This window comes from Pelodiscus sinensis, chromosome 20 (assembly GCF_052426305.1).
Source record: "Pelodiscus sinensis isolate ZL-2025 chromosome 20, ASM5242630v1, whole genome shotgun sequence".
NCBI lineage: Eukaryota > Metazoa > Chordata > Testudines > Trionychidae > Pelodiscus > Pelodiscus sinensis.
In genome coordinates, this window is record NC_143071.1 from 16258369 (window position 1) to 16282646 (window position 24278).

Consider the following 24278-nt stretch of genomic DNA (forward strand, 5'->3'; position numbering starts at 1 on the left):
GTTAGTGGCTACCATCTAGTTCCCAGTGGATCACAAAAGCCACCACTACAGGTAGCACTAACGGGCCACCTTGCAAGACTCAGCAGACGTCAAGGACCAAATAGGTTGTGAAGACAGATCACCACTCACCCTAATGGCAGATCCCCTCCAGGGCAAGGCTGGGGTACTGTGAGGATGCTTGGACAGGAGCTACTATCCCTGTTGTACTTATTCTATGGATCCAGGGGCTTCACTGTCCAGGCCTATCTACCCACTGGCTTTCCCCAGTTCAGTGCTCACCAAACCCATATTGACAGATGATAAAATGATAATGAGAGTTTACATTTATACAGAAAGACTCCAAAGTGTTTTGCTATTGTATACATACAATGCAATGCAGCCACCTCTGGGGTGGAAGACATTGCCTACTGCAGAACAGCGAGGCAAAGAAATTTGGCTTAAGGACCTTGGGACATGCTCAGCCTCTGAGGAAGAGTGCTAATGAGTCCTTTAACACACACAAAGAGTACAAAGACTCTTAGTTTTAAGAGCTCATTCTAAATATCCACAGACAAGAACTAGCAAAGCATTCCCGCATCGAGGGAACAGGGATTTATATTGTTGCAATCTGAACAGCCTTTTGCAATATGTCAGAGGCAGCCTAGTGTACCTCTCCGCCACAATCGATACAAAAATAAAAGAGCAAGTGGCTGATTCTGCCCGGCTGACTGATAGGAGCTGATGTTGCGAGGGTCTGGTTTGAAAAATCATTATGCAATTTATTAAAACAAATGGTTTGGGGAAATGGAATTACAGTGCTTGCATTCATTCAATTTGCTTATGTCACAACAAAGATGATTGACAAAGAGGCCAGAAGAGTACAAAATGAACAGCTTCCCTCTCTCCCTTCCCACCACCCATACGGCGATGCAGAACAGATGGAAGGAGCTAACATTGCGCGGAGAGAGTAAAAGTGTTTGAATGTTTATCAGAGAAGAAAATGGAGACAGATGTCCTGGTTATATCATGTATTAAAACAGTCTGATTGTGCCTGGGGAGAGGGGATATTAAAAGTGGAAGTCTGGATGCCTTTCCCAGCACATGGGTGTTGTTCTTGTATGTTTCAGAATCAGAGGAAAGAAACTTCGGTGAGGGCAGAGGATTGAATGCCTGAAAGAACCCTGGTCTGTTGGCAGTGTCATGCAAAGTCCACCGCTGCATGTGCTATAGAGGTACATTTATTGCTGAAGTTAACACCACAGAGACAGGATTGATTTGTTTTTCAATAAACCATGAATGCAGAGATGGTAGAAAGCCCTCCCACGCACTGCCCTGATGCTGGGCATGCCCCGTGTATGGCTGTTTCCTCTGTGCTCTGTTGGAGCCAGAGGAAGCAGCGATGCATGGAGCATCACCATTACTCACCTGGACCTCTACTGATCACAAAGCTAAAACATACTGCAGGACCAGGGCAAGGCGGAGGGCCGTCGCTATGTGTGCTGCTCCTTTTTTTCTAGCCATATGCACATCCTACATGCTGCGAGCTGCAGGGCGGGTGGAGCATGTAGCCCTGTTGTGGGTCAGAGTGGCCCCCCAATGACCCCAAGGGGGAGGCGCCCCTCCCAGAGCCTACTGGCTCACATGCCCCTTGTGGGCCTTATACTGCTGCCTGCTCATCTCTCACTGCAGGATCCTCTCTGGGCCAGGTTAGACCGGGTTTGGGGTCTTAGCATTGTGTCAGTACTGCACACAACAGCTGCATGGCCCCTAAGGATCGGATCCCCCGTCTGAAGTTCAGGGACAGGTCCTCAGCTGGTGTAAATCAGCAAAGCCCCGGTGACTTCAGTATAGCTTTGCAGATCTGTACCTCCTCCTTCTCAATGGCAGGCCCGCCGATGGGGAAGGAGGGCAAGGTGGCAGTTGCCCCAGGGCTCAGCAATTCAAAAAGGACCAGGGCTCCCAGCTGGTGCCATCACTACTGTGGCAATGGTGGTCGTCAGAGACCCAGGCCCTTTAAATTGCTGCTGAAGCCCCACGTGGCACACTCTGGGTGGGGCTGAGGGCTGCTGTGGGGGTGGGGTGACATGCAATCTGGGGGGTGCTAGGGCTGGCTATCCAGCCCCACCCCTTCCATCTGTGGCTCCGCCCCTTCTGGAAGCCCCCCTGCTCAATGGTATGAAGTCAAGTGTAGAGAGAGAACGAGAGAGGTAGTCAAGTGTGACGCGGAACGTTGGTGGCTGCACAACGATTGTGACAGCAGGGAGTTTCAGAAATCATTAAACTGCAGCTCAGCTCTGATACTCACAGCACTGTGGGGCTCAATTTTTGGCCGTTCCATGGCAATGGTAATGCAGTTCAGGAAGATGATAACCAGGACGATGTGATCAAACATCTTGTGGGTGATGATTTTATTGCACACCAGACGGAATCTGTCCAGAAAAATAAAAAATGATACATAATGAGCTGCTAGCACCTCGCTGCTCTGCAAGACTTTTGCACGGGGTGAGAGAGAACACTCCGCTTGGGAAGCAGATCCATTGTTGACTCCCGACTCCTTCTCTAGGATGGCCACATGTTAGCAAACATAAACAGAAAAGGGGGCAAACCACAAAATTTGAACACGGGTTGCAAACACCACAAAGTTTAGCGGTGCTTGGTTGGATCTGGGATTTGGTTTACTGTAAAGAGAGCAGCCACTTGTAAATCACACCTATTGCAAGGTTTGGATTTCGAGTGCTCCTTTCCCTAAAATCAAAGACACATTTGGATTCAAGGCTTTAATTTAGCTTCATCTCTAAAAAAAGCAGTTTGAGTAAAGAATACTAGGCTGAACAAAAGAACAAAAGCTAGTTAGTATGACAGATGGCTGTACGTTGATGCAGGATTTATAATATGGTTATTACATTTCCCAAAGTCTGTTTCTGAAAGTCTATGTAATCATTGTATGAATGAACTGGATTGCTGTTTTGGGCCCCACCAGATTAAAAATGCAAAGCATCCCTTAGGAGAAAACATGACCTTCCCTAGTAAACGTGCCTCAGGCACTGATTCCAGATTGCCATATAACAGCTGACCCTTGGAAAGAACAAAGGACACTTGCTCCTTTCGATACGAAACAGGCCATGTCTCCACTTGCTGTACCAGAGATTGATCTTCTGGCATTTGATTTAGCGGGTCTAGTAAGAGCCCACTAAATCAAATGCTGAGGGCATCCATGTCAGTGCTGGTACTCCTACTCCTTGCGAGAAGTAATGGAAGCCAACGGGATTGGGGGAGGGAAGAAAGGAAACACAAAAGGCCAAATTTAAAGGCTTTGTCTACACTGGCAATTGAGCAACAAAGCTTTTGTAGTTCAGAAGTGTGTAATCACCGCCCTCCCCGAAAGACAAAAGCTTTGTTCTAGTAAGTGTTAGTGCAAACTCTGCTCACAGGGGATGGAAGATTTTACAGCAAAAGTGCCGACAAACAGCGTTTACCTTGCCTAACTTTTAGCAACAGGGCTGTGTTGACTTGTAGACATAATTAGTCTAGAGGGGTCTAAGTTGGCGTACTGCTGTCTTTTGGCCCACTCAACACATATGTGGTAGCAATTTAGATACCATTGGATGTACTTAGCCACTGTGCCAAGTGTGTAGAATCACAAACTCACCCATTCCCTGGGTGCTTGGCTTTATTCACAAAGAAATTAGCGGAAGCATAATAAAGCTTTCATGCCCTCTCTCAAGCGTGGTTCTGCCTTGGGTTCCTCCCATAGGACTTTTCAGCCCAAACTCTAGACGCTCCCACCCCCCAGAGGTCTCCTGTCACCTTCCTTCTGTCAGAATGGAGTAACCTGCCCCTGTGAGTCAGTTGCCTGCTGCTGTGAGTCAGCAGATCCAACTTAATTCTGCCAGGAGGCTCAGAAACTGCCTACTGGGTGAGGCGTTCCAGGCAAGTATTGCCAGCCTCTGGCAGACTTCCATAGGCTCACAGGGCCAGATTTAAAGATGAAGTGCAATTTAAATCCCCTGACACTAGCTTCAATCCCTTTACACTCAGACTCAGATGGAGAGCTCTACATCAACACTGAGGAGCTGGAAGAAGTTAAAGTGGCTCTCAGCTTAACTGAATGTACAAGTCTTTGCAGCTCCTTGTGAAGCCACGCGGACATTGGTAAATGTGCAAGCTACATGCCATCTCTGACCACTATCACCACAGACTACTGGGCAAACAGCTGTTCACTGCTACCTCTGGGCCATAGCTTTCCCAGCCTGGAGCAGCATGGCTTCCCCAGGTAGCAACCTCCATTCGGGCAAAGGCTCTCGCCAGGCTCTCTTTCTGAAACTGTGTGTGCACACTGAAGCAATAGGTGGGAAGTGTCTGTGGCTATAGGGGTGAGAGCTGGTGTCCATAAATCTTTAGGACCAAAGGATCACCAATCTTAGGGAAGGAAGCAGAATTCCTCAGGTACCCCAGGTTAATAAACAGGGCTCAGATTCCATGCCACACCTCCAGGACATGGGTGTGGGCAAAGGTGACTTCAAACCACCTTTGCCCCCTCTGTATTCTGGGCACTGAACCCGATCCTGGTGTAAGTTTAGCAGTAAGGAGCTGTTCTCTTGGCTGGCTATGAGCTACGGTGCAGCCCCCTGATCCCAAAGACACTTTAAGCTAAGAGACGACACCCATGTGTCCAAGTCTGCCCATAGCTCATCTTTATACTAGGGCTTACAATAACCCTACAACTTGTCTGCACTAAGGGAAATGCTCCCCAAACAGCTGCCCATGACTATTACATGTCAATGGAGCAGTATATTCGGGGTAGGTCAGGGGAAAAAAATCGGCCGCTAGGACTCAAAGAGGGCAGTGGGCTTTACCCTTAATGCAGCACCCAATAAGAACTTGGCAGGCTGACATACAGTGAACACGCTGATGTTCATGGTGCTGGGGCAGAGTGACCCATTGTAACACCTACATTCAATTCTACCACAGCTATCCCATTAGTATGGAAGTTGCCTTACTTCGAGTGAGGTGCAAAGATGTAGATAGACCAGGAATCCCTTTCTTTGCACCAGGAAGGGAGATGTGCCCTTATCCAAGCCTTCAGACGCTCGCTTTTGCTCTAAAAGAAAAAGGACAACTTTGCAGTAAGTGGGAATCAGTTATTCTGAGCAACGACAGCAAGCCTCAGCCATGGAGGAAAGCCCAGACAAAGCAAACAACCACGCATGAAACTCTTGTGATGCTTTAATTTCTCCTCTTCCCCGTCAACTTGGAAGTTATACGGCAGCGCGGCAGGCCTGTGAATTGGGGTCATTTCTGACTGGCACTTCGAGTGTGCAGTGCAAGACTAAAATAATGAAATTGACAGCATGGTTACACATGCCCTGCTGTGCACCTCAGGGCTGGATTGATGATACCTAAGAGTACATGCATGCAGCTCCACTTACAGAAATGTCTTAAGCACAGCTGTGTAAAGGGAGTGGGAGGCCATACATTTAAAGAAATGTACTGCACCGACAAGCACTGCTGCGCATGGTATCTGCTCAAAGTCACCACTCTAGCACAGAGATGACATTTTAAAAGTTAGCAGAAAGGAGAAAGCTGTTTTTAAAAAAGGGTCTTCCAAACTTATAAATCATAAAGCTAAGGAGCCACATTTTTTCCCGCAACAGAAATGTCACTAACCATTCAGCAAAACAGCTGATTATGAGCTGAAAAATGAAAGACCCCTCTGTGCATGGCACTGCCAACGGAGCCCGGGTCTGCACTGATTACTGACAGGGCTCTCTAAGCATTTGAAAACTCGGTTACCGTTATTTTTATAGCATTGTGAATACACTAACAGGACCAACAAATTAGTTAAAATCCCTGCTCTGAAGAACTTATAAGCAGTTCAGGTCAGACTGAGACATTCTGGATACTTAACGGATGTTTGCCTAAATCTTCCTGGGTATGTCTACACTGCCACCCTAGTTCGAAGTAGGGGGGCTAATATAGGCATTCGAACTTGGAAATGAAGCCCAGGATTTAAATATCCTGGGCTTCATTTGTATTTTTCCAGGAGGGAGCCATTTTTAAATGCCCATAGTTCAAACTACCTGCCCACGGCTACACACGGCATGGACTAGGTAGTTCGAATTAAAGCTCCTAATTTGAACTACTATTATTCCGCCTGCAAAGAGGTTTGACTGTAGTTCAAATTAGGAGCTTTAATTCGAACTACCTACTCCGTGCCGCATGTAGCCGCAGGCAGGTAGTTCGAGCTACAGGGCATTTAAAAATGGCGCCCGCCCGGGAAAATGCAAATGAAGCCCAGGATATTTAAATCCCGGGCTTCATTTGCAAGTTCGAATGCCTACATTAGCCACCCTAGTTCGAACTAGGGTGCCAGTGTAGACATACCCCCTGAGATTTACTTCTATGTAAGTAAAGGACAGACAAGGCTTATGTTAGAAACAGTAAAAGGGAGGAGGGTCAGACTTCTGCATATCCCTTGTGGATGCCTGGGCCTGTGGCACTTTGGTCTATTTCTGGCTGTTGGATTTGGTGTGCAGGTGGCTGGATGGTGGCCTGTGGTATATAAGGGTATGTCTACACTACCCCGCTAGTTCGAACTAGCGGGGTAATGTATGCATACCGCACTTGCTAATGAAGCCCGGGATTTGAATTTCCCGGGCTTCATTAGCATAAGCGGGGAGCCGCCATTTTTAAATCCCCGCTGCTTCGAACCCCGTGTAGCGTGGCTACACGGGGCTCGAACTAGGTAGTTCGGACTAGGGTCCTATTCCGAACTACCTAGTTCGAGCCCCGTGTAGCCGCGCTACACGGGGTTCGAAGCAGCGGGGATTTAAAAATGGCGGCTCCCCGCTTATGCTAATGAAGCCCGGGAAATTCAAATCCCGGGCTTCATTAGCAAGTGCGGTATGCATACATTACCCTCCTAGTTCGAACTAGGAGGGTAGTGTAGACATACCCTAAGAGCTCATACTAGATGATCTGGTCCAATCCCGGCCTTGAAAGTTATGACTGAATCACGCATTTGTGCATCACTGTGACCCTGGAGGAGTCACCAGCAATTTTCACTTTGGTTCACTAATGGAATGTTAAGTGTGCACCTTCCACACTATTTAAATAGATTAGGGTATGTCTACACTACAAAGTTAATTCGAACTAACAGCTGTTAGTTCGAATTAACTTTTATAGCGTCTATACATGCAAACCGCTAGTTAGAACTTAATTAGAACTAGCGGAGCACTTAATTCAAACTAGGTAAACCTCATTCTACAAGGACTAATGCCCAGTTCGAATTAAGTAGTTCAAATTAAGGGCTGTGTAGCCACTTAATTCGAACTAGTTGCAGGCTAGCCCTTCCCAGCTTGCCCTGGTGGCCACTCTGGGCCAAACCAGGAAAACTTTTCTGCCCCCCTCCCGGCTCTGGAGCCCTTAAAGGGGCACGGTCTGGCTACAGTGCTCATGCCAGTTGCAAGCCTGCCAGCACCCAGCCAGCAGATCCTGCACCTGGCACGGCATGAGTCAGCCACCCGCTGCCACCCAGCCCTCCGCCTCTTCCCAAGACCAGGCTGGCAGCTCCCAGGAGCCTGCCCGGGGCCGCAAGAGGCGGGCGCCCGCCTGGTCTAGTGCGGAGATCATGGACCTCATTGAGGTTTAGGGGGAGGCCTCCAACGTCCACGACCTCCACACTAGGCACAGGAATGCGGCCATCTAGGGCAGGATAGCTGCCAGCCTGGCAAACCAAAGGCCACATGTGAACCCAGGAGCAGGTTTGCATGAAAATCAAGTTGGTCCAGTGAGACCCCTGACCCTGAGCCCTGAGCTTAGAACATAAGAACATAAGAATGGCTGTACTGGGTCAGACCAAAGGTCCATCTAGCCCAGTAGTCTGTCTGCCAACAGCGGCCAGCACCAGGTACCCCAGAGGGGATGGACCGAAGACAATGACCAAGCAATTTGTCTCATGCCATCCATTTCCAGCCTTCCACAAATAGAGGCCAGGGACACTATTCCTACCCCCTGGCTAATAGCACTCCAAGGACCCAACCTCCATGAATTTATCTAACTTCTCTTTAAACTCTGTTATAGTTCTAGCCTTCACAGCCTCCTGTGGCAAGGAGTTCCACAGGTTGACTATGCGCTGTGTGAAGAAGAACTTTCTGTTATTAGTCTGAAGCCTGCTACCCATTCATTTCATTTGGTGTCTGCTAGACCTTCTATTATGGGAACTAATTAAGAACTTTTCTTTATTCACCCTCTCCACACCACTCATGATTTTATAGACCTCTATCATATCCCCCCTCAGTCTCCTCTTTTCTAAGCTGAAAAGTCCTAGTCTCTTTAGCCTCTCTTCATATGGGACCTGTTCCAAACCCCTAATCATTGTAGTTGCCCTTTTCTGAACCCTTTCCAAGGCCAAAATATCTTTTTTGAGGTGAGGAGACCAAATCTGTACACAGTACTGAAGATATGGCGTACCGTAGTTTTATACTTCTCCTCCTGCTTCTTCCTCTGGCTTCCCCCTTCCAGCTCCCTCCTCCCAGGTTTCCCCCTCCCCTCTTCCATCTTCTCTGTTCCCCTCTCCCACCTCCTTTTCCCAGTCTCTGCAGAGGTTAATCCCCCCCCCCCCCCGCCCCCAGTTTTTTTAAATAAAGAGAGTTTCTATTTCTGAACACACGTGTCCTTTATTTTTTACATCAGGAAGGGGGGCTAGGGAGGGGTAAGTGGAAGGAGGTGAGGGAGGAATGGGGCATGAGCCCCTGATGGGGAGGACTGGGGTGGCTCTGCGGGCTCCTCGGGGTGGAAGCTCTCCTGCAGGGCCTCCTGGATCCTGACAGCCCCGCAAATGACGCCCCCCTGGATGGCAGCCTGCAGCAAGTGCAGCCGGGCTGATGGCTGAGTGCTGTGATGTGCCGAGTGTGGGCACTCAGGGCACTCCAAGCCAGGACTGCTTTGCTGTCCCTCATCGAGTTAGACAAGCAAGCGGGGAACCCTGAGAACTGTCTGTCCAGGGTGGGGATCGGGTCCCTTTAAGCACAGCCCTCGGCTAGCTAATTCCTAACCTGATGCCCTGCTGGCACTGGTTCCGGCCAGCCTTAACTTCGGTTCAGGGTCCACTCAATGTGGACATGCTATTTCGAATTAGCAAAATGCTAATTCAAATGAGTTTTTAGGTCTAGATGCACTAATTCGAATTAAGTTAGTTTGAATTAGTGCTGTAGTGTAGACATACCCTTACTTATACCATGGTGGTTTACAAGAGGAGGGCAGATCGTAGGGTTTTGATCCAAAGTCCGCTAGAACCAACAGGTGTCTATTTACTTCAGTGAGCTTTGGATGAGGCCCATCGAGTACAGTTGTATCTGATATTAATTTGTTCTTTCAAAACATTTGCTATAGTACTATAAACCATGTAGCAATGTGCCTACTCTACAGTGCAGTATTCTTGCACTGAATACTAGTTTATCACATGCCAGCTTTTTTAAATTAATGGGGTTACTTGTGCAGCAAAGTGGTACTGAATATCAATTAGGGTATCATTATCTAGTCTTTAATCTCCAACTGAGGAGAGGTCTAATACAGAGCCATTTGTCTGAAACCCAATAACATCAGGAGGGGTCAGTCAAAGGGGGAAGGGACAAAAATCACCATGGTTTGGATATGATTTTGCAAAACAACAACTTGATTTCCCCAAAACAAAAACTACTGATAGGTTCCACCTGTCTTCCTCCAACACGCTAGAATTCCAGACCTCAGATAGTGTCTTTAGTTGGAAATCCACTACATTCTGATCCAGTTAACTTTTACTGGATTAATTATCACTTGTAATAAGAAAACTGCTGAATGTTTATATGTCCAATATTACCCTAATCACTGGGCTATATGTCAACATTGATAGTTTTACTGAACTATCTTGAAATTCTTATAGTTTGAGATGTCACTGATCCTGACATATTAGACTCTATTTTATACCTACACTGCTTGCAAACCTACTGATGTCAATAGAGTTGCATGGGGTGAAAGCAGAAGCAGAATTTGGCACTCTGCATACAGAAGATTCTATCCAGCACCTCCAAGCACCGAAAGGACAAGAGAAGGGCAAAGAGGGTGTAAATGAATTGTACGTCCCAGGTATTCATCAGGGGTCTGATACGAAAATGGTGACCCCTTTCAAGGTTACAATCTTGCCTTCACATGGCAGATAACTGAAAACAATATGCACTTGCTAATTAATCCATTGATCCCTTGATTTCCCTGTATCCTACTATGTACCTCCCTGTACTCCATGTTTTAAATTCTAGTTAACACTACCACAGTGCCACATTGCTCTCATAAGGACATGATCAAAAATCCAAGACGTCTTCAATTGGTTTTAACAGGCTTTGGCTAAAGCCTGATGGCAGTTTTTATCCAGAAGGAAGATCAGTATCTTTATCCCCATTTGTAACACGAGGAAACTGAGGCACAGAGAGGAGTAGGGATTTGATTGTGGTTACCAGGAGAGTAGTGGCTGAAACTGTGATACCTGATTTCCAAGTCCAGCGCCTGCCCAGTAGACTGCTAGTCAAAACAGGAACCTTGGGAGGGCATAAAATGATGACGTTTAAACAAAAGCCTGAGCATTCCCCGTAGGAACTAAGCAATTAGCAGTTTGAGCTGGTTTGGACTGTAAAAACTGGAGCTGTCAGTGTAATTGAGTGGAATGGGGGAAATGTTTTCTGTTCTTATATTCACTCAGCCAGGAGTCTCATTAGCAACTGGTAATAGCTAGTACAGTGTCCATATTAATGAAAATGCTTGGTGACAAACTGAATCCTTTGGAAAATGAAAACCACCTTCTGAAGTTCTAGCTGGAACCCTCATAGCTACCCCCCAGCTCTTGAACATGTAGTAATAGCTGTGACTTGGTCCAGTTAATTTTGTTCACTGGATGGCTTCCAAAAGGATCTATTATTCAAAGCATTTCTGGTATTTATCTTGGGGATTTGAAGTGAATGGTAATGCGTCAGCAGCACAGAATGCCTCTTTATGTTCCTTTCGTCCAGTTTTAATGCCAAAGATATTTTGGGTTTTGTCTAATTGTTGCAGCCAGCAGTTCAAAGGCCATATCAGAAAATAAAGGGGAAAAGTGAACTTCCATCATGGCCCTCTGTTCAGCATCTATGGGAAGGGCTTGGAACATGTATCCATCCATTACTGAAGCTTTGGCTTCCTTAAATAAGGTCAAGTTCTGCTCTCTGATATAACTGTGTAAATCTGGAGTTAAAGGGGTTACTCTGGATTTACACCAGTGTAACTAGGAGCACAGTTTGCCCCATGATCGTTGGAGCCAAATCCAAGTCTCTGTGAAATAAAATAAAACATGAGTACTTCCAGCCGACCCCCATCAAATGCTTTCTCTGCAAAGTCCAGCGACACAGCATTGCTTACAATCAGCCTGATTGCTGCTGGAATTTGCATTATGTTCAAAGACATATATCAATTATGTTATTTAAATCACATCGATTTGTTCATAAGACACACCTGGCCAGGATGAATAAAGATGGGGAAGAACAAGAAGAAAAACAACCACCAACAACCCTTTAATTCAGTTGCTTGTTTCTTAGACAGAACATTAGGGGCATGATCTTGCTGGCCTATTGAAACTAAACTCCCTCTGTACTCCGTGCTCTACCCAGCTAACAACGAAACACGCTCAAGGGGTCTATCCACGGGACAAAACATGTGCCTAATTCCCACTGTTATTAACCAGTGTTGTGTTCAAACATCAAAGGGGGAATAGAGAACCCTTTAGAGGCTACATTAATGAGACCTATTGAAAAATAGTTTCCTGGTTAGTAATTTCAGATATTATTAATGTGCTTCTGAGGGCAGAAGGGAAGAATGCTGACATTCAAAGATGACTGATATACGTCCCGGAGTAATAGAGAGAGATTGATCTATACAATTTTTTATTATAGGAAAAGATATCTGCTAATAAACCATCCATGCCTAGCAAGTCATCAGAATGCAAGCTAGAGGATGTATTATGAATCTCAGGACTGGATTATTTCATTCAAAACAGAGTGTGTGTGTGGGACGGGAAGGTTGAGAGAGTAAAAGAGATGACTCCCAGATTGCTGATCTGCTTGTTACAAAAGTAGTGCAAAATAGCCAAAGGTGAAAGCAGATGAAAAAGCACAAACAGTTCTTCTCAGGTTGCATATGGGGGATTGTGTCTGGAGAGACTTTTGGTTTGAGACTATGTTGCTTCCCCACTTTCCACTCCTGTTTCTCAATAGCTTGGTTCTGCATTACAATGGACCTTTTGCAAAATGTGGAAATTTTACAGTGTGTGCACATGGGGAGATAATCTGTAACAACAACAAAAAAAAAAGATCTGTATGAACAACAAAGATCTCAGGTCAGAATCTGATCACAGTTACACCTTTATAAATCCAGATTTGTTTCACACCATTATTTAAGTGGCATTCCTCCAGATTTACAACTGTGCAAGCAAGAGCAGAATTTGGTCTCTTGATTTTATTTTGTGAAGAAGAATGAATGGGCCCGATTCTGGTCTCACACCTGTGTGAATTGAGAGTGAACTTACTGAAGTCAAGAAAGCGGCAACAATGTATACTGGGCCTAGAGAAATCAGAATCTGTCCTTTGTTCTTGTTTTTAGTTCAATGCAGAAACCATCAAATATATCCAATAAAGACAGCTTGTTGGCTGTGCTCCCAAAGGGCACCTTTAGCCCTCTAAATTTTCTCTAATAAAAATGGCACCTTATAGACAAATTGACTGGAGCATAAGCTTTCATGAGCAAATCTGATGAAGTGGGTCTTTACCCACGAAAGCTTATGCTCCAATAAATCTGTTAGGCTATAAAGTGCCACAGGACTCGTTGTTTATGCAGATTCAGACTAACACGGCTACCCCTCTGATACTCTAATAAAAATGTAAATTTCCTCTTGTTCTATCCAGATTAAATCTTAAATGTTTTTAGACTCTCCTTTATTAGCCATTTGCTGTCACATGTTATTGTCTCATCCTGTTTGTAACTCTCTGGGCAAAGACCCCACAAAATGACATGAAGCTCAAAATATTGAGGGAACAAATTCTTTAATCTACACGATATTTTCCACTAACTGCTGTTTCATTATTGGTTTGAAAAAGGGGGAAAACTCATTGTCTTTGTGGAAGAATTCAGGACAGCCCTCACAATGAGGATGAGCCAAGAAACATGAATTTTATTTTACCAGAATATAGCACTTTCCATCTCAAAGTCCACAAAGTGGTTTTTAAACCATTACACACACTGAACTGTTGAAATGCAGCTACTTCTGGGTGGGAGGGCTGATCTAGCAAACAATCCATAGAACAGCACAATAAAACAGGGATGAGGAGCTTTGGGAAAACACACCAGAACAAACACGATCTTAGAATATTACTAAAGGAACTTTTGTCTGTTTACAGTAAATATTTATACGGTGTCCATGGAAAGCAGAGAAAACTACAGTCTCTAAAAATCTCAGCTTAAAGATGCAGTAACACAATCTGATTCAGAAATTCATTCCAATCCTGCAGTCAGTTACCAACTTGTTAGCTGGAGGATATAAACTAGGAGATACTACATGCAGTTCTGAAGTGCCACTTATGTGTTTGGGTCAGGTAATCTGGAAAGAAATCTAGCATTGAGCAGGAAGATAAAAAATCTCACAGCTACCAATAAGATCATTATCTTTTGATCATTGTTATGATTTTTATGAGAATAATTAGAGGCTCTTTTCTTAAAAATCCATCTCAAGGGTGCTCAAAGTAGTTTACAGCACTTACGACAGGTTAAGAACCGGGCTAAAGCAATCAATCAGAATTATTGCCTGAGAATCCACATCTGTGACATAGTGAAACAAGTATATTTTTTAAAAGGAGATTTGCGACTAGGTGACTATATCCTAGCCAAAAGAACCTCTGTTTTTCGTTAGTATGCACATTGCAATTATTGTAGCCTTCAGCATCCATTAACATTCTGAAGGTTCCATTTTCATTCTCTAATATCAATGAAATGTACTAAGATATTTCCACAATCTGCTGCTTTCACAGCCTCAGTATTGCCCCAGCTGCTTCTGCAATAATTACTGTTCCCTGACACTTGTCCAGACTAACAGTATGATGGAAAATGATGCCTATTTCAGACCCAAGCTGGTAGTTCATTGCATCCTAAATGTGTTCTCCAAGACCAGTCAATTTATACCTGACTATGTATGGCATTTCAGATGCTGGCGAGTGCTTGTCTTTTTCCACCCAAGTATGAATGGCTAATACCCACTATTTCCTTTTCAGGGACAGTAACAGAGTCACTGACCAATCGAATGGGGTCTAAGCAGAGTGGACTAAGGGCTTGCCTACACTTAAAACACCGCAGCTGTGTTGCTGTAGCACTTCAGTGAGTACATGAGTTCCACCAATGGGACAGCTTCTCCTGTCAGAGTAGGTAACCCTCCTCTTGAACAGGCGGTAGCTAGGTCAATGGGAGAATTCTCTGGTTTACGCCAGGCCTTACATTGGGTGAACTGTGTCAGTCAGGGGTGTGGATTTTTAACACTCTGGAGCAATGTAGCTATACTGACTGAATTACCTGAAGTAGACAGGCCTAACTCACAGCACAAACCAAGGAGCTCCCCTCCCCCCTCATAAACCTGGTTTCTTCCTGGTTCAGCAATTAATTCCACCCAGCCTTATGTGCCCAAGCCACCTAATCATCAAACCAAGAAAACAAGTCCTCCCCTATTGGCGGGGTGCCCCCACAGCCACAATCCTCCTCTTGCCGGGGTAACGAAGGACAAAGGAGACCAGGCTCAAGTCCTTTCCTCCTCCTCCATTCTACCCCATAAGAAACCTCTGGCTTTTCCCGCTTCACAAGACACAGCAGTCAGCAACACGGTCCATCTGCCCCATGGGCCAGAGCTGACGAGGGATGTAAAATCCCATTGAATTGGTTAACTGGTGAAACATATTGTTTAACCAGTTCACTGATTAAAGGGGAGGATGGGTGGCGGGGTCACTCCAGCCCGGCTGGAGCTCCCCACCACCTGCCGCTGGGTTGGAGCAGCCCCCCCCCCCCCGCAGGCATCCCCAGAGCGGACAGGTTCTCGCTCCTGGCCTGGTGCCTCATGCAGTTCCTACCGGCCACACTTCCCTTTCCATGGCAATGACTGGGGTTTAAGCCTTTCCTTACTCAACATGGGTTGGAGTACTCATCCCCCGCCACTGACCTCAGTCCTACTCCCGCCAAACTGAAGGGGAGCAGAACTGGTGGGTCTGTCATGGGCATCAGTTTTTGACAAGAACATGGAGACCATTAACCTAAATATCATCGGATTTTGCTGCCATAGTGTCAATTGCTATCTGCCCAGAGTTTGATTTTAGCTAGCTGTCAAGCTAGCAGTCCAAGACCTAGGGCAGGCTCACGTCTCAAAAAAAGCCCAGCTCTTCAGCTGAACTGTACATGTTTTTAGACTCTCCTTTATTAGCCATTTGCTGTCACATGTTATTGTCTCATCCTGTTTGTAACTCTCTGGACAGGGAGCAAAATTCTCCTGCTGTAACTTACAAAAGATGTTTCAGGGTCTTGTTAGCCTTTGCAACATCACCATGCAGGTTTTGCTAACAGAAAAAGGTCAGGGACAAATGGGAGAAAGATCTCAATAAAATGAGACGTTCATGTCAGATTTACACTTGCATGCACAGGGAGATAAAGTTCCAGGAAACCTCCAGAAGCTGAGATACGTGAGGAAGGTGGTCTGCAGGTTTTTATTTGATTAGTCACATTCTATGTTCCTTATTGCCTGGAGGCCAAGTGTGGTGCTGCCTTCCACCCCACACCCACGCAGTCCCCCTCATTTTCCTTAATAGGGCTGGACAGGTGATAGCTCTCAGTTTGGTCCTTTATATTTAGAGGCATCTCTAGTGCGGTCGCAGTGACTCTAACGCTGAAACTGCTCTGGCATTTACACAAATTGGGCACAGCATCACAATGGAAATTACACACATTCATCTGAAAGCACAGATCCAGGGGAAATGCAAAATGGGAAATGCCTCTTAGCCACCTCGCATCTCTAATCAGTGCAAAATTACAGCTGATTTTCTCCCCCTGCCATGCTTTTAGGGAACATTTTCTAAATGGCACTTCTCAGACCTCTGAAAGAGATACACATATTGGACTAATGCCTCTTCATGTTGAAATTAATGCAAAGCATAATGCTGCCTCTATGAATCTAATAAGTCAATGAGACTAATGGGCCAAATTTGCTCTTGGACATACATCTGCTTCTCCTGTTTATATCAATAGACATTGCCTGCTCACATCTGAGGGCAGAATTTGGCTTTATAGCTGGAAAAAAGAAACTATTCCAAAGACAGATTTGTTTTCTGAAATAAACAGAGACAGGCCATGCATAGATACTAGCATGTGCAGAAGGCCCAACCCCAATTTGTGTGGACATCCTCCTGGGGCCCAGGAAGTAATAGTAGCATCCTATGCTCCTGTCCTAATGGGAAGTTGAAGACTCATTCTATCCTAGTAACCCTTCCTCTAGCCCCTCTAATGCCCATCCAGTGCCCCTACGCAGACTAGCCAAGTGTTACTCAGATAACAAACAATCATATCAGCCAGGCTATGTCCACTGCATGAAAAAAAGGAGTAGAAACGGAACGACAAAGTCTTCCACAGCTGCACATCCCAGATGGTCCACATCAGCCCTCTCCCCTGTATGTTACCATTTATGGTACTGCAGAGAAAGCATGTGAGAGCTGAGGTTCTCGTTGCTGCAACATGGACCTAGCAAGAACTCGGTGATTTCACTGAGTTTGCTTTAAGATGTTGGCACCCATTCTGGCCCAACACTGATGGCAAAAGAAGGGGCAGTAAGGTTTGAACAACATCAAAGAAAAGCTTTGCACGATCCCCTACCCGGCACATCTAAAACTCTGAGAACAAAGCAGGCGCCACTCTCAGGACCAAAAGCTAAGACCAACTGGGGCTGCATTCAAAGCCACTGAATGGTGCCTCCTGCTACAAGGCCCAAATCTCATTTGGTAACCTTCCCCCTCCGTGCTATTACCACCTGTTGGGCCACAGGGGGTGCAATCTCTTCAAGGGACACGCGTTACTCATCCAGAATAAAGGCTTGGGCCTGAGAAGGCTGAGAATGGCTGGAGGTTTCTTGTGGTACACCAACACCAGCGCATATGGTTCCTCCCCTGAAGGTTTCACCACCTAGGCAAGGAAGCTGAGGCGGTGAAACATCTAGGGAGGAAACATATCCACTGGCACCATGGGAGCTCCAGGGCTGGAAAATAATAGTGGGCTCTCAGCACCCACCAGCAGCCCTGCCAATCAGTTCCTCCACCTCCCCTCCAGCGCCTTCACCCACCAGCGGTGTTGGAGGTGCTGGCAGGGAAGATGTGGAAAGAGACAAGAAGAGGTGGGGTGAGGTGGAGGAGGGGTAGGGAGAAGGCAGGACAGAGGGTTGGGACAGAGGGTTGGGAATTCAGAATGCCGGTGCCTCTGGTAGGGACGATGGCTCCATAATTAACACATTGGTGCTAAATAACACAGTGCTACATTGATAATAACAAAGATGAAAGAGGAGACCATCCTAATTCCCGTGAAAGAGGACTCGATATTACCCCAGAGATACCCCAAAATTACCTCAGCTTGAGGCACAACCCCTACTGCTTGGCAGCAGAGTGTTAAACATCACAGTAGCGCTCACCCTGTCCCAGATGAGACAGGCTCTCATAGCTATGCCCCCTCCATGGTTTTTATGCATGATTTATATGGTGTTCTGCTAGAGAGCAGGAGAGACACAGACAACTGCAGTGGTCAGTGTCATTGTGCTAAGGGAACCGGTGGTAGTTAAACACAGGGAAGTCAAAAAGATGCAGCAGCAGCTGCGCCTTACCAAGTTGCCTTCATCATCACCATCATCGCAGTCCGGGATGGGATCGTCCAAATGGAGCTGATGTAACAAGACTCCCGGGGAGGTTTTCCCATTGCAGTCTTGATGCTCTGATGCAGCGGTCCGGCTGCTGTGCATGCTACTGGTTCGGTAAAGGGAAGGCACCTGCAAGGTATCTTGGAGATCGAACGAGCCTTTAGTTTCCAGCGACCCCATGCGGTGAGGTAAAGAGCCATTGATGCTCCCAGACCGACTGGACCTCTCCTCGTCCGAGCTTTCCCCTTCCTCTGAACTCTCCTTGCCATTCCCAGACAACAGGGACCTGCGCTCCCCACTCTGGCTCCGGCGTTTCAGGCTGGGAGCCCGCCCCAGGCTATTCCAGCTTGACCTGCGACTATTCCAGCTGCTGGCTGCACTCCAAGGGCTGTGGGGGGTGCTCTGTATGCTGGACTGAGAAAGGGACAAGAACAGTCAACTCAGCATCATGGCCGCCCATCTTGTTTGTTTCCCATGGGCAGGCCTAGAGACCCACAGGCAGTGAGCTCCTAGACAGACAGACAGGTGGCTCACACCACTGGAAACAGCCACACAAAACAAACAAAAACAAAGTAGCCACAAAGGGGGATCAGAAAGATGAGTTACATACCGGTGACCTGAGGTCATAGGCATTGGGATCCATGGAGACGCTGCTGGCCCTGCGAGATTCGCAGCCCCGAGCTGCATCCCCAAACATGGCACTTTTGGGCATTGGCATTGGAGTGGCAGCTGTGTGGATGATGAGGGGAGGAGTCAGGCTCTTCTTCAGCTCCAGGTGGTCGCTTGGGGCCATCACTAGAAGAAACATGGAGTTTTTAGGCACTGCAGCTCTGGGGACAGGCAATAAACCATCATTCTCCATTACCCTTCAGGGTGTACCCAAAATCGGGGTGACAAAGGAGGTGATGGTCCCAAAGGAGCCAGGACAGGTGCCAGTAACATCATTTCACAAAACGAGGAGAACTCGTCAATAAATGGGACAAAGAAAATTTTCAATGAGTGAGTGGGAGGTTGGGCTTTTGTTCTAAAACCAGAAATGGCATTGCCCGGGGGTTCAAATAAACCTGTTTCGAAGATCACCAGCCAAGAACAGACACTGGTTTGTCATCTGCTGCTTCAGGAGCACCACCAATCTGCTAACCATGGCACCCCCAAGTACTCCTTTCCATTAATGTTTTGGTTCTTCCCAAACTTTGCGCCCTACAATGTCTCCTTCTCCTCCGGTAAGCTCTTTTCCTACTTCCTCTCCCTATGCTCTTCCTTCCCCAGTTCTCTACTCCTTCTGTATACCTTCCTCCATGCTCTTTCATCTGAAGAACCACAACACACCTGAATGTGTTCTCTGGACCCATAATCCCCCTTTTCTCCAAGCTTTGACTCCTCCAGTTTCTCCTCTTCCTGCCTCCCCAAATCTTCTACATTGTGGACAATAAACATGTCTCCCTGAAAAGCTCACCATGGTCATTCCCAATGCCTCCTCTCCTCACAGCTCTGCAGCCACACGATGTTGTAACTACAGGCAGCGACAGACGGCTGTTTCTCTTGTGAGTTGTAAACCCCCGTATCAATTGTATATGGGCTGGTTTTTGGGCTTTCCTGGGAGATATGGACCCTAGCACCATTACATAACTTTGCCTTCAGGTCATGATTTATGACTCATTTAAAACCAGTTATACCCTGTGAGAGTCTGTATGGCTTGAGATATGGCTTTAACATTCTACCCGCCCAAAAGGGTTTTCTCCTCTTGGACACATTTTGTCTCCTATCAAGAGAAGTTGCCCTAGAAGGGCTGATTTCCAGTGTGGTTACTTACAGGCTGGGTTTGACAAGTTTTTCTTAAGTCCAGCCTCTTCTTCCAGGCTATGAGGGAAAAGCTCCCCCTCAGAATCAGACTTAGAAGCGTCTCCCTAGAGCAAAACAGAGCAGCTTAGCAACCAGGATAACTGGCTCCGGGTAGGATGGAAATGCCTTCTGAACAATGGGTCCCATCTTCAAAAACACACCTACTGACCCACTGAAATTTGACAATGGGACGTCACCTTCCACACAATGAGGCATGCACATATTTATACCACATTCTATTATAACTACTCCCGAAGGGCAGAGCTACTGTGCAGACCCCAAAAGTAGTCAAGGGATGAGACGAGAAGCACTTCACCTCCTCTGCTGCAGCTGCGCACTGGGCAGACACTAGGGAAAGGACATAAGTCTGGATGGAAACTGACTCTTCTTGTCCTGGACCATTAATCCAGAGCTGCGGATTAGAACAGTTTACACAAAAGCACTGAAGAGAGCTCTTTCCATTGAAGTTTAGATGAAATAATCCAAACTTCAGCAAGTGGCATAAACACTTGGCTGTAGGTTTCAGCAGATAAAAATTGCCTCTCTGAAAAATTATATAAAGTGTCAGAAGAGCACTTGGCATGTAATAGAGGAGATTCCAAAGAGAGAACCCTGTTACAGCTAACCAGTCTTCTCCATTTCATCCAATACTAAGTGGTGTCCTATTTGTTTAGGGGAGTTGCATCCTGTGGCACAATTTGGAAGGCCAGTAGTGGACGAGGGATTTCTCCTTTTGGTCTTGGCCCATCAGTAGAAACCTATCCAGGAAACCAACTTGAGTCTCCCTTGTCTGGTGTGTTAAATACTTCACCATCGCTCATTGCTTCCATTGCTTATCGTGCTCTGCCAATGCCCTGCTCAGGCATTGCTGACATCTGACATAGACTGAATCAAGGCCTTTCCAGCTCAGCCCCTTTTTGATTCTGTCCATTGGCAGTGAGGAAAAATACGTAGGGTGTGGTATAATCACAATACATCAGCCAGAAATGGAGCTTGCCAGAATTAATTCCACCAGAAGAGGGTTGGTTTGCAGCTGAAACCATAATTCTAGCGAAAGGGCACCTTCCATTCCTATGATGTATATGGGGGAGGGGACGAGAGGAAGAGGGGAAATGCAATGTCAAGAGAGAAGCCACGCAGAATCTAGCTTTAGCTCTAGGAGTATGTAGATGCACAAAAGAACCTAATACCTAAGCTGCACCACGCGCCCTGCCACCCCTCAATGAAGTTTGGTGCTTGGGTACGTGGTGGATTTTAAAAGCCAGAACAGGCTGCAGTGAGGAGGAAGGCGCTAGAGTGGCAGACTGAAGGAGACAACATTCAATCGAAGATCCAGACCTGCACTCCTTACTCAGGCAAAGCCCACCTAGAAAATCAATGGGGCTAAGTTTTGCTTGACTAAAGTGTCCAGGTTGGGCCAACATTGTCAAAGGAAAGCCCCCTTTCTGAGATTCAGCCCAAAAGTTATATTGTCTCCAATCACACTGTGGGCAGAAGTATGAAAATAGAGAGCATGAAATGGAACCCTTGCCTTTTAAATTTCTTCTTGTCCTGCAGGATCATCCTGTGATTTGAGAGAACTCACCCTGCAGGGCTGGCAGAATTTTAAAGGATGAGGACTGACATTTGCAAGAAGGAATATTAAATTAATTTTGGCTTGAATTGAGCTGAATTTTTAAATTTTCTCTCTAATGGAATGTGGACTCCAAGTTTTTTCTCCCAGAAAGCCTGCCAGTAATTACTCACTTCTCTTTATGGGGTCATTAAAAACTAATGAGTAATGCAAATAGTTTTTGTTACTTAATTTGTGTTCCTCAAATATCTGTCAGTGACAAGGAGTTCACAGTAGGATGCAGTAAGAGATGTACATTCATGAGGAGGACAAGGAGGATCACATGGGGATTGCAAACTTCTACCCCCACAGCACCAAACCCCATCTCTTTGAAGCATCCCGCTGCAGCTGTAACAGACTATACTCTGACCACCACCCTCTTTAATACCGTCAGCGGTATATTAAGTGTGGCTGCAGGCAAGCATCTCATTGCAGGGCCTGGTGGCCATTACCTGTTTTTGTGCTCCTGGTTTGCTTTTCTAGATGGAAAAAGGGTTTATGAGAGAACACGGCGTTAAAATCCCTTTGAGACATGACAGTATGTCAAGATTTACCATATTCATACAGCGGCTAAACCACCATGTACCAAAGGGGGCAGAATGGACGTGAACACAAGAGAAAGTGCTTTTGTGCTCAAGGAAATGCCGGAACTTTGAGGAAAGAACAGAAGGAGGAGGAGTGAAAAAGGACAGATGTATGAGAAGGGAAGGGTGGGTAAAAGGCAGGGTTTGGTTTGGGCTTGGTTTTATAGATTTTAAGGCCAGAAGGGACCATTAAGATCATCTAACCTGACCATTATGCCTGGTAGAACTAGAATATTTCTTCATCAATGACTATTGCAGGTACTGATTTCTCCAGAGCACAATGCTCTTACACAGCCTTGATTCTAGGTCCTTTCGGTCTTTGGCCATGCTATCTGCTGCACCATATGCAACTGGAGGGGCTGGGGCAGATGTGTGTGTGTGTGTGTCTTTGTATGTATGTGTGTTAAGAGGCATTGGTGAGCTATCCTCAATGGACCTGTGCAGAAAAGGTTTAAGCAGCCAGTGCTATGTTGGGTGATACCAGGGAGTCTGTGTCGACCTGTCTGACTCCACAAAGAAGGAAGAGACTCAAAATCAAGGTTCGCTCAACAATGATGACAACAGGAATGACAATTACTACAATGAAAACAGCATCATGGTGTGTGACCAGTCACCACAGAGCGAGACAACTACCAGACAGCATTTGGGTGGGTTCATGCTGAGTTCTTACGTACCACCGACGAGTCGACAGGCAGCTGAATACAGCTTAACTGCCCACTCGCTTCTTCTCGCTTGGTGATTTCCTGAAGTAAAAATGGGGGAGGGGAGGTGAGGGGGTTGATTTTTACAATTTCAGCATCAAAACTGAGAGTGGATCAGAGAGAGAAAAGGAAGCAACATAAAACGAAAAAAGGGTAGAGAAAGGTAATAGCAGTTGCAATCAGGGAAGCCAACAGCCTTGCTACGCCCCTGGGCAATGTATATGTGGGGTGTGTCTCCGTGCTCCTGGAAGGGGTGGGCCCGGGGACAGCCAGCACTCATTCCCCCACCAGCCCTCAGAGCCACCTGGAGCATGCAGCATGGTGCTCTGGAGGCAATTTAAAGGACCCATGACTCTGGGAGCTGCCGCAGTAGTGGCAGCAGTGACTAGGAGCCCCAGGCCCTTTTGAATCACCAGGTCTGTTTCCCTTTTTTACCCTCCCCTCACCCTGTCAGGGAGCCTGTCAGCAATTTCATATCAACATTAAAAAGCAGAATAGGTCACAACACACTGGATTTGTCAACTTTGTTTGGTGCCAGGGGAGGATGAAAGGTAGCGCAGCCCTTAGAAGAGATCATCCTTACCTTTAAAGTAAGTGTTTCAAAAGGAGTATTTGATTTAGCTCCAATGTGATAGCTCGTTGCATTAATGAAATACCCTCTGATTAGTCAACCCACGTCTGCTCAGGCTTTTTGTGGCTGCATAATGAGATCTGCATTTATTATGGTATCATTGGGCAGCAACGCATGCTTTTAATTAACCCACAATACTGATCCTGTTAAAGCCAATTGTAACAGCTAATTACAGGGAAGTCATCAGAAACTTTTTTAGATAAGGTATATTGTTACTCTGATTGGGCCCGATCTTGCCTTCCTTGGTTAAAACTCACACTGAAATCAGTGGAAAGTTGATCCAAAGCCCTCTAAAGTCAATCTATTTACTTCAGTGAGTTTTGGATCAGGCCCGGAGGAAGGAGGGGAGGGAGGTTGTCTGAATAATGGCTCCAGAATTAGGCTCCAAATATTTTGAAAACAACATTTTCATGGTTCGTTTACCCCTTTCCACTTGGAAAACATGTGAAAGTAAGAGGTGAAAGTAAGGTGGTATGCCCAAGTGCGCAGCTCCAACAAGAGCTGGCTGAGCAGCTGCAAAAGCCGACAGGGAGCTATTTAAAGAACTGGCAGGGACCCAGGTTTGCAATAGAACAGTACCTTTAAGAAATTTAAGTTACTTTCACCACTGACCTTTACTCCCTTTTGTATTTCTCCTTTGGTAGTAAAAGTTGCCTGGACAGGCTTGTGTTTACTTCTCAGCATATTTAAGCAAGCGTGTTTGGAGAAATGTGCAACTTTGGGAATGGCATTTTTAAATTCAGCTATATGCCACAGAGGCAGTAGGAGGAGTCTGCATATTATTTTTGGTTTATCTCTCACCTATCACTTTGATATTTTGGTGCAGGTTATGAGCTGGGTAAATTTGCCACTTCTATTTTGCAATGAAAAATGCAAAGTTAAACAAAAAAATTCCACATTTTGCATCAATTTTGATGAATTGTTTAAGCCAAAAATAAAATAAAATAACATA

General features: G+C 46.1%; 1 protein-coding gene across 6 annotated transcripts in view; it reads right to left on the reverse strand.

Moving 5' to 3' along the window:
- CACNA1G (calcium voltage-gated channel subunit alpha1 G) overlaps positions 1–24278 on the reverse strand; it is a 333864-nt gene that overhangs the window by 72036 nt on the left and 237550 nt on the right. For all 6 annotated transcript variants that reach the window (XM_089771889.1, XM_089771891.1, XM_089771890.1 and 3 more), the window contains exons 14-18: positions 19770–19863; positions 18567–18751; positions 17924–18370; positions 4980–5080; positions 2285–2408 (exon numbers count right to left, since the gene is read on the reverse strand). In XM_089771889.1, the coding sequence (XP_089628015.1) occupies positions 2285–2408; positions 4980–5080; positions 17924–18370; positions 18567–18751; positions 19770–19863 (951 nt within the window). The remainder of the gene's footprint in view (positions 1–2284; positions 2409–4979; positions 5081–17923; positions 18371–18566; positions 18752–19769; positions 19864–24278) is intronic.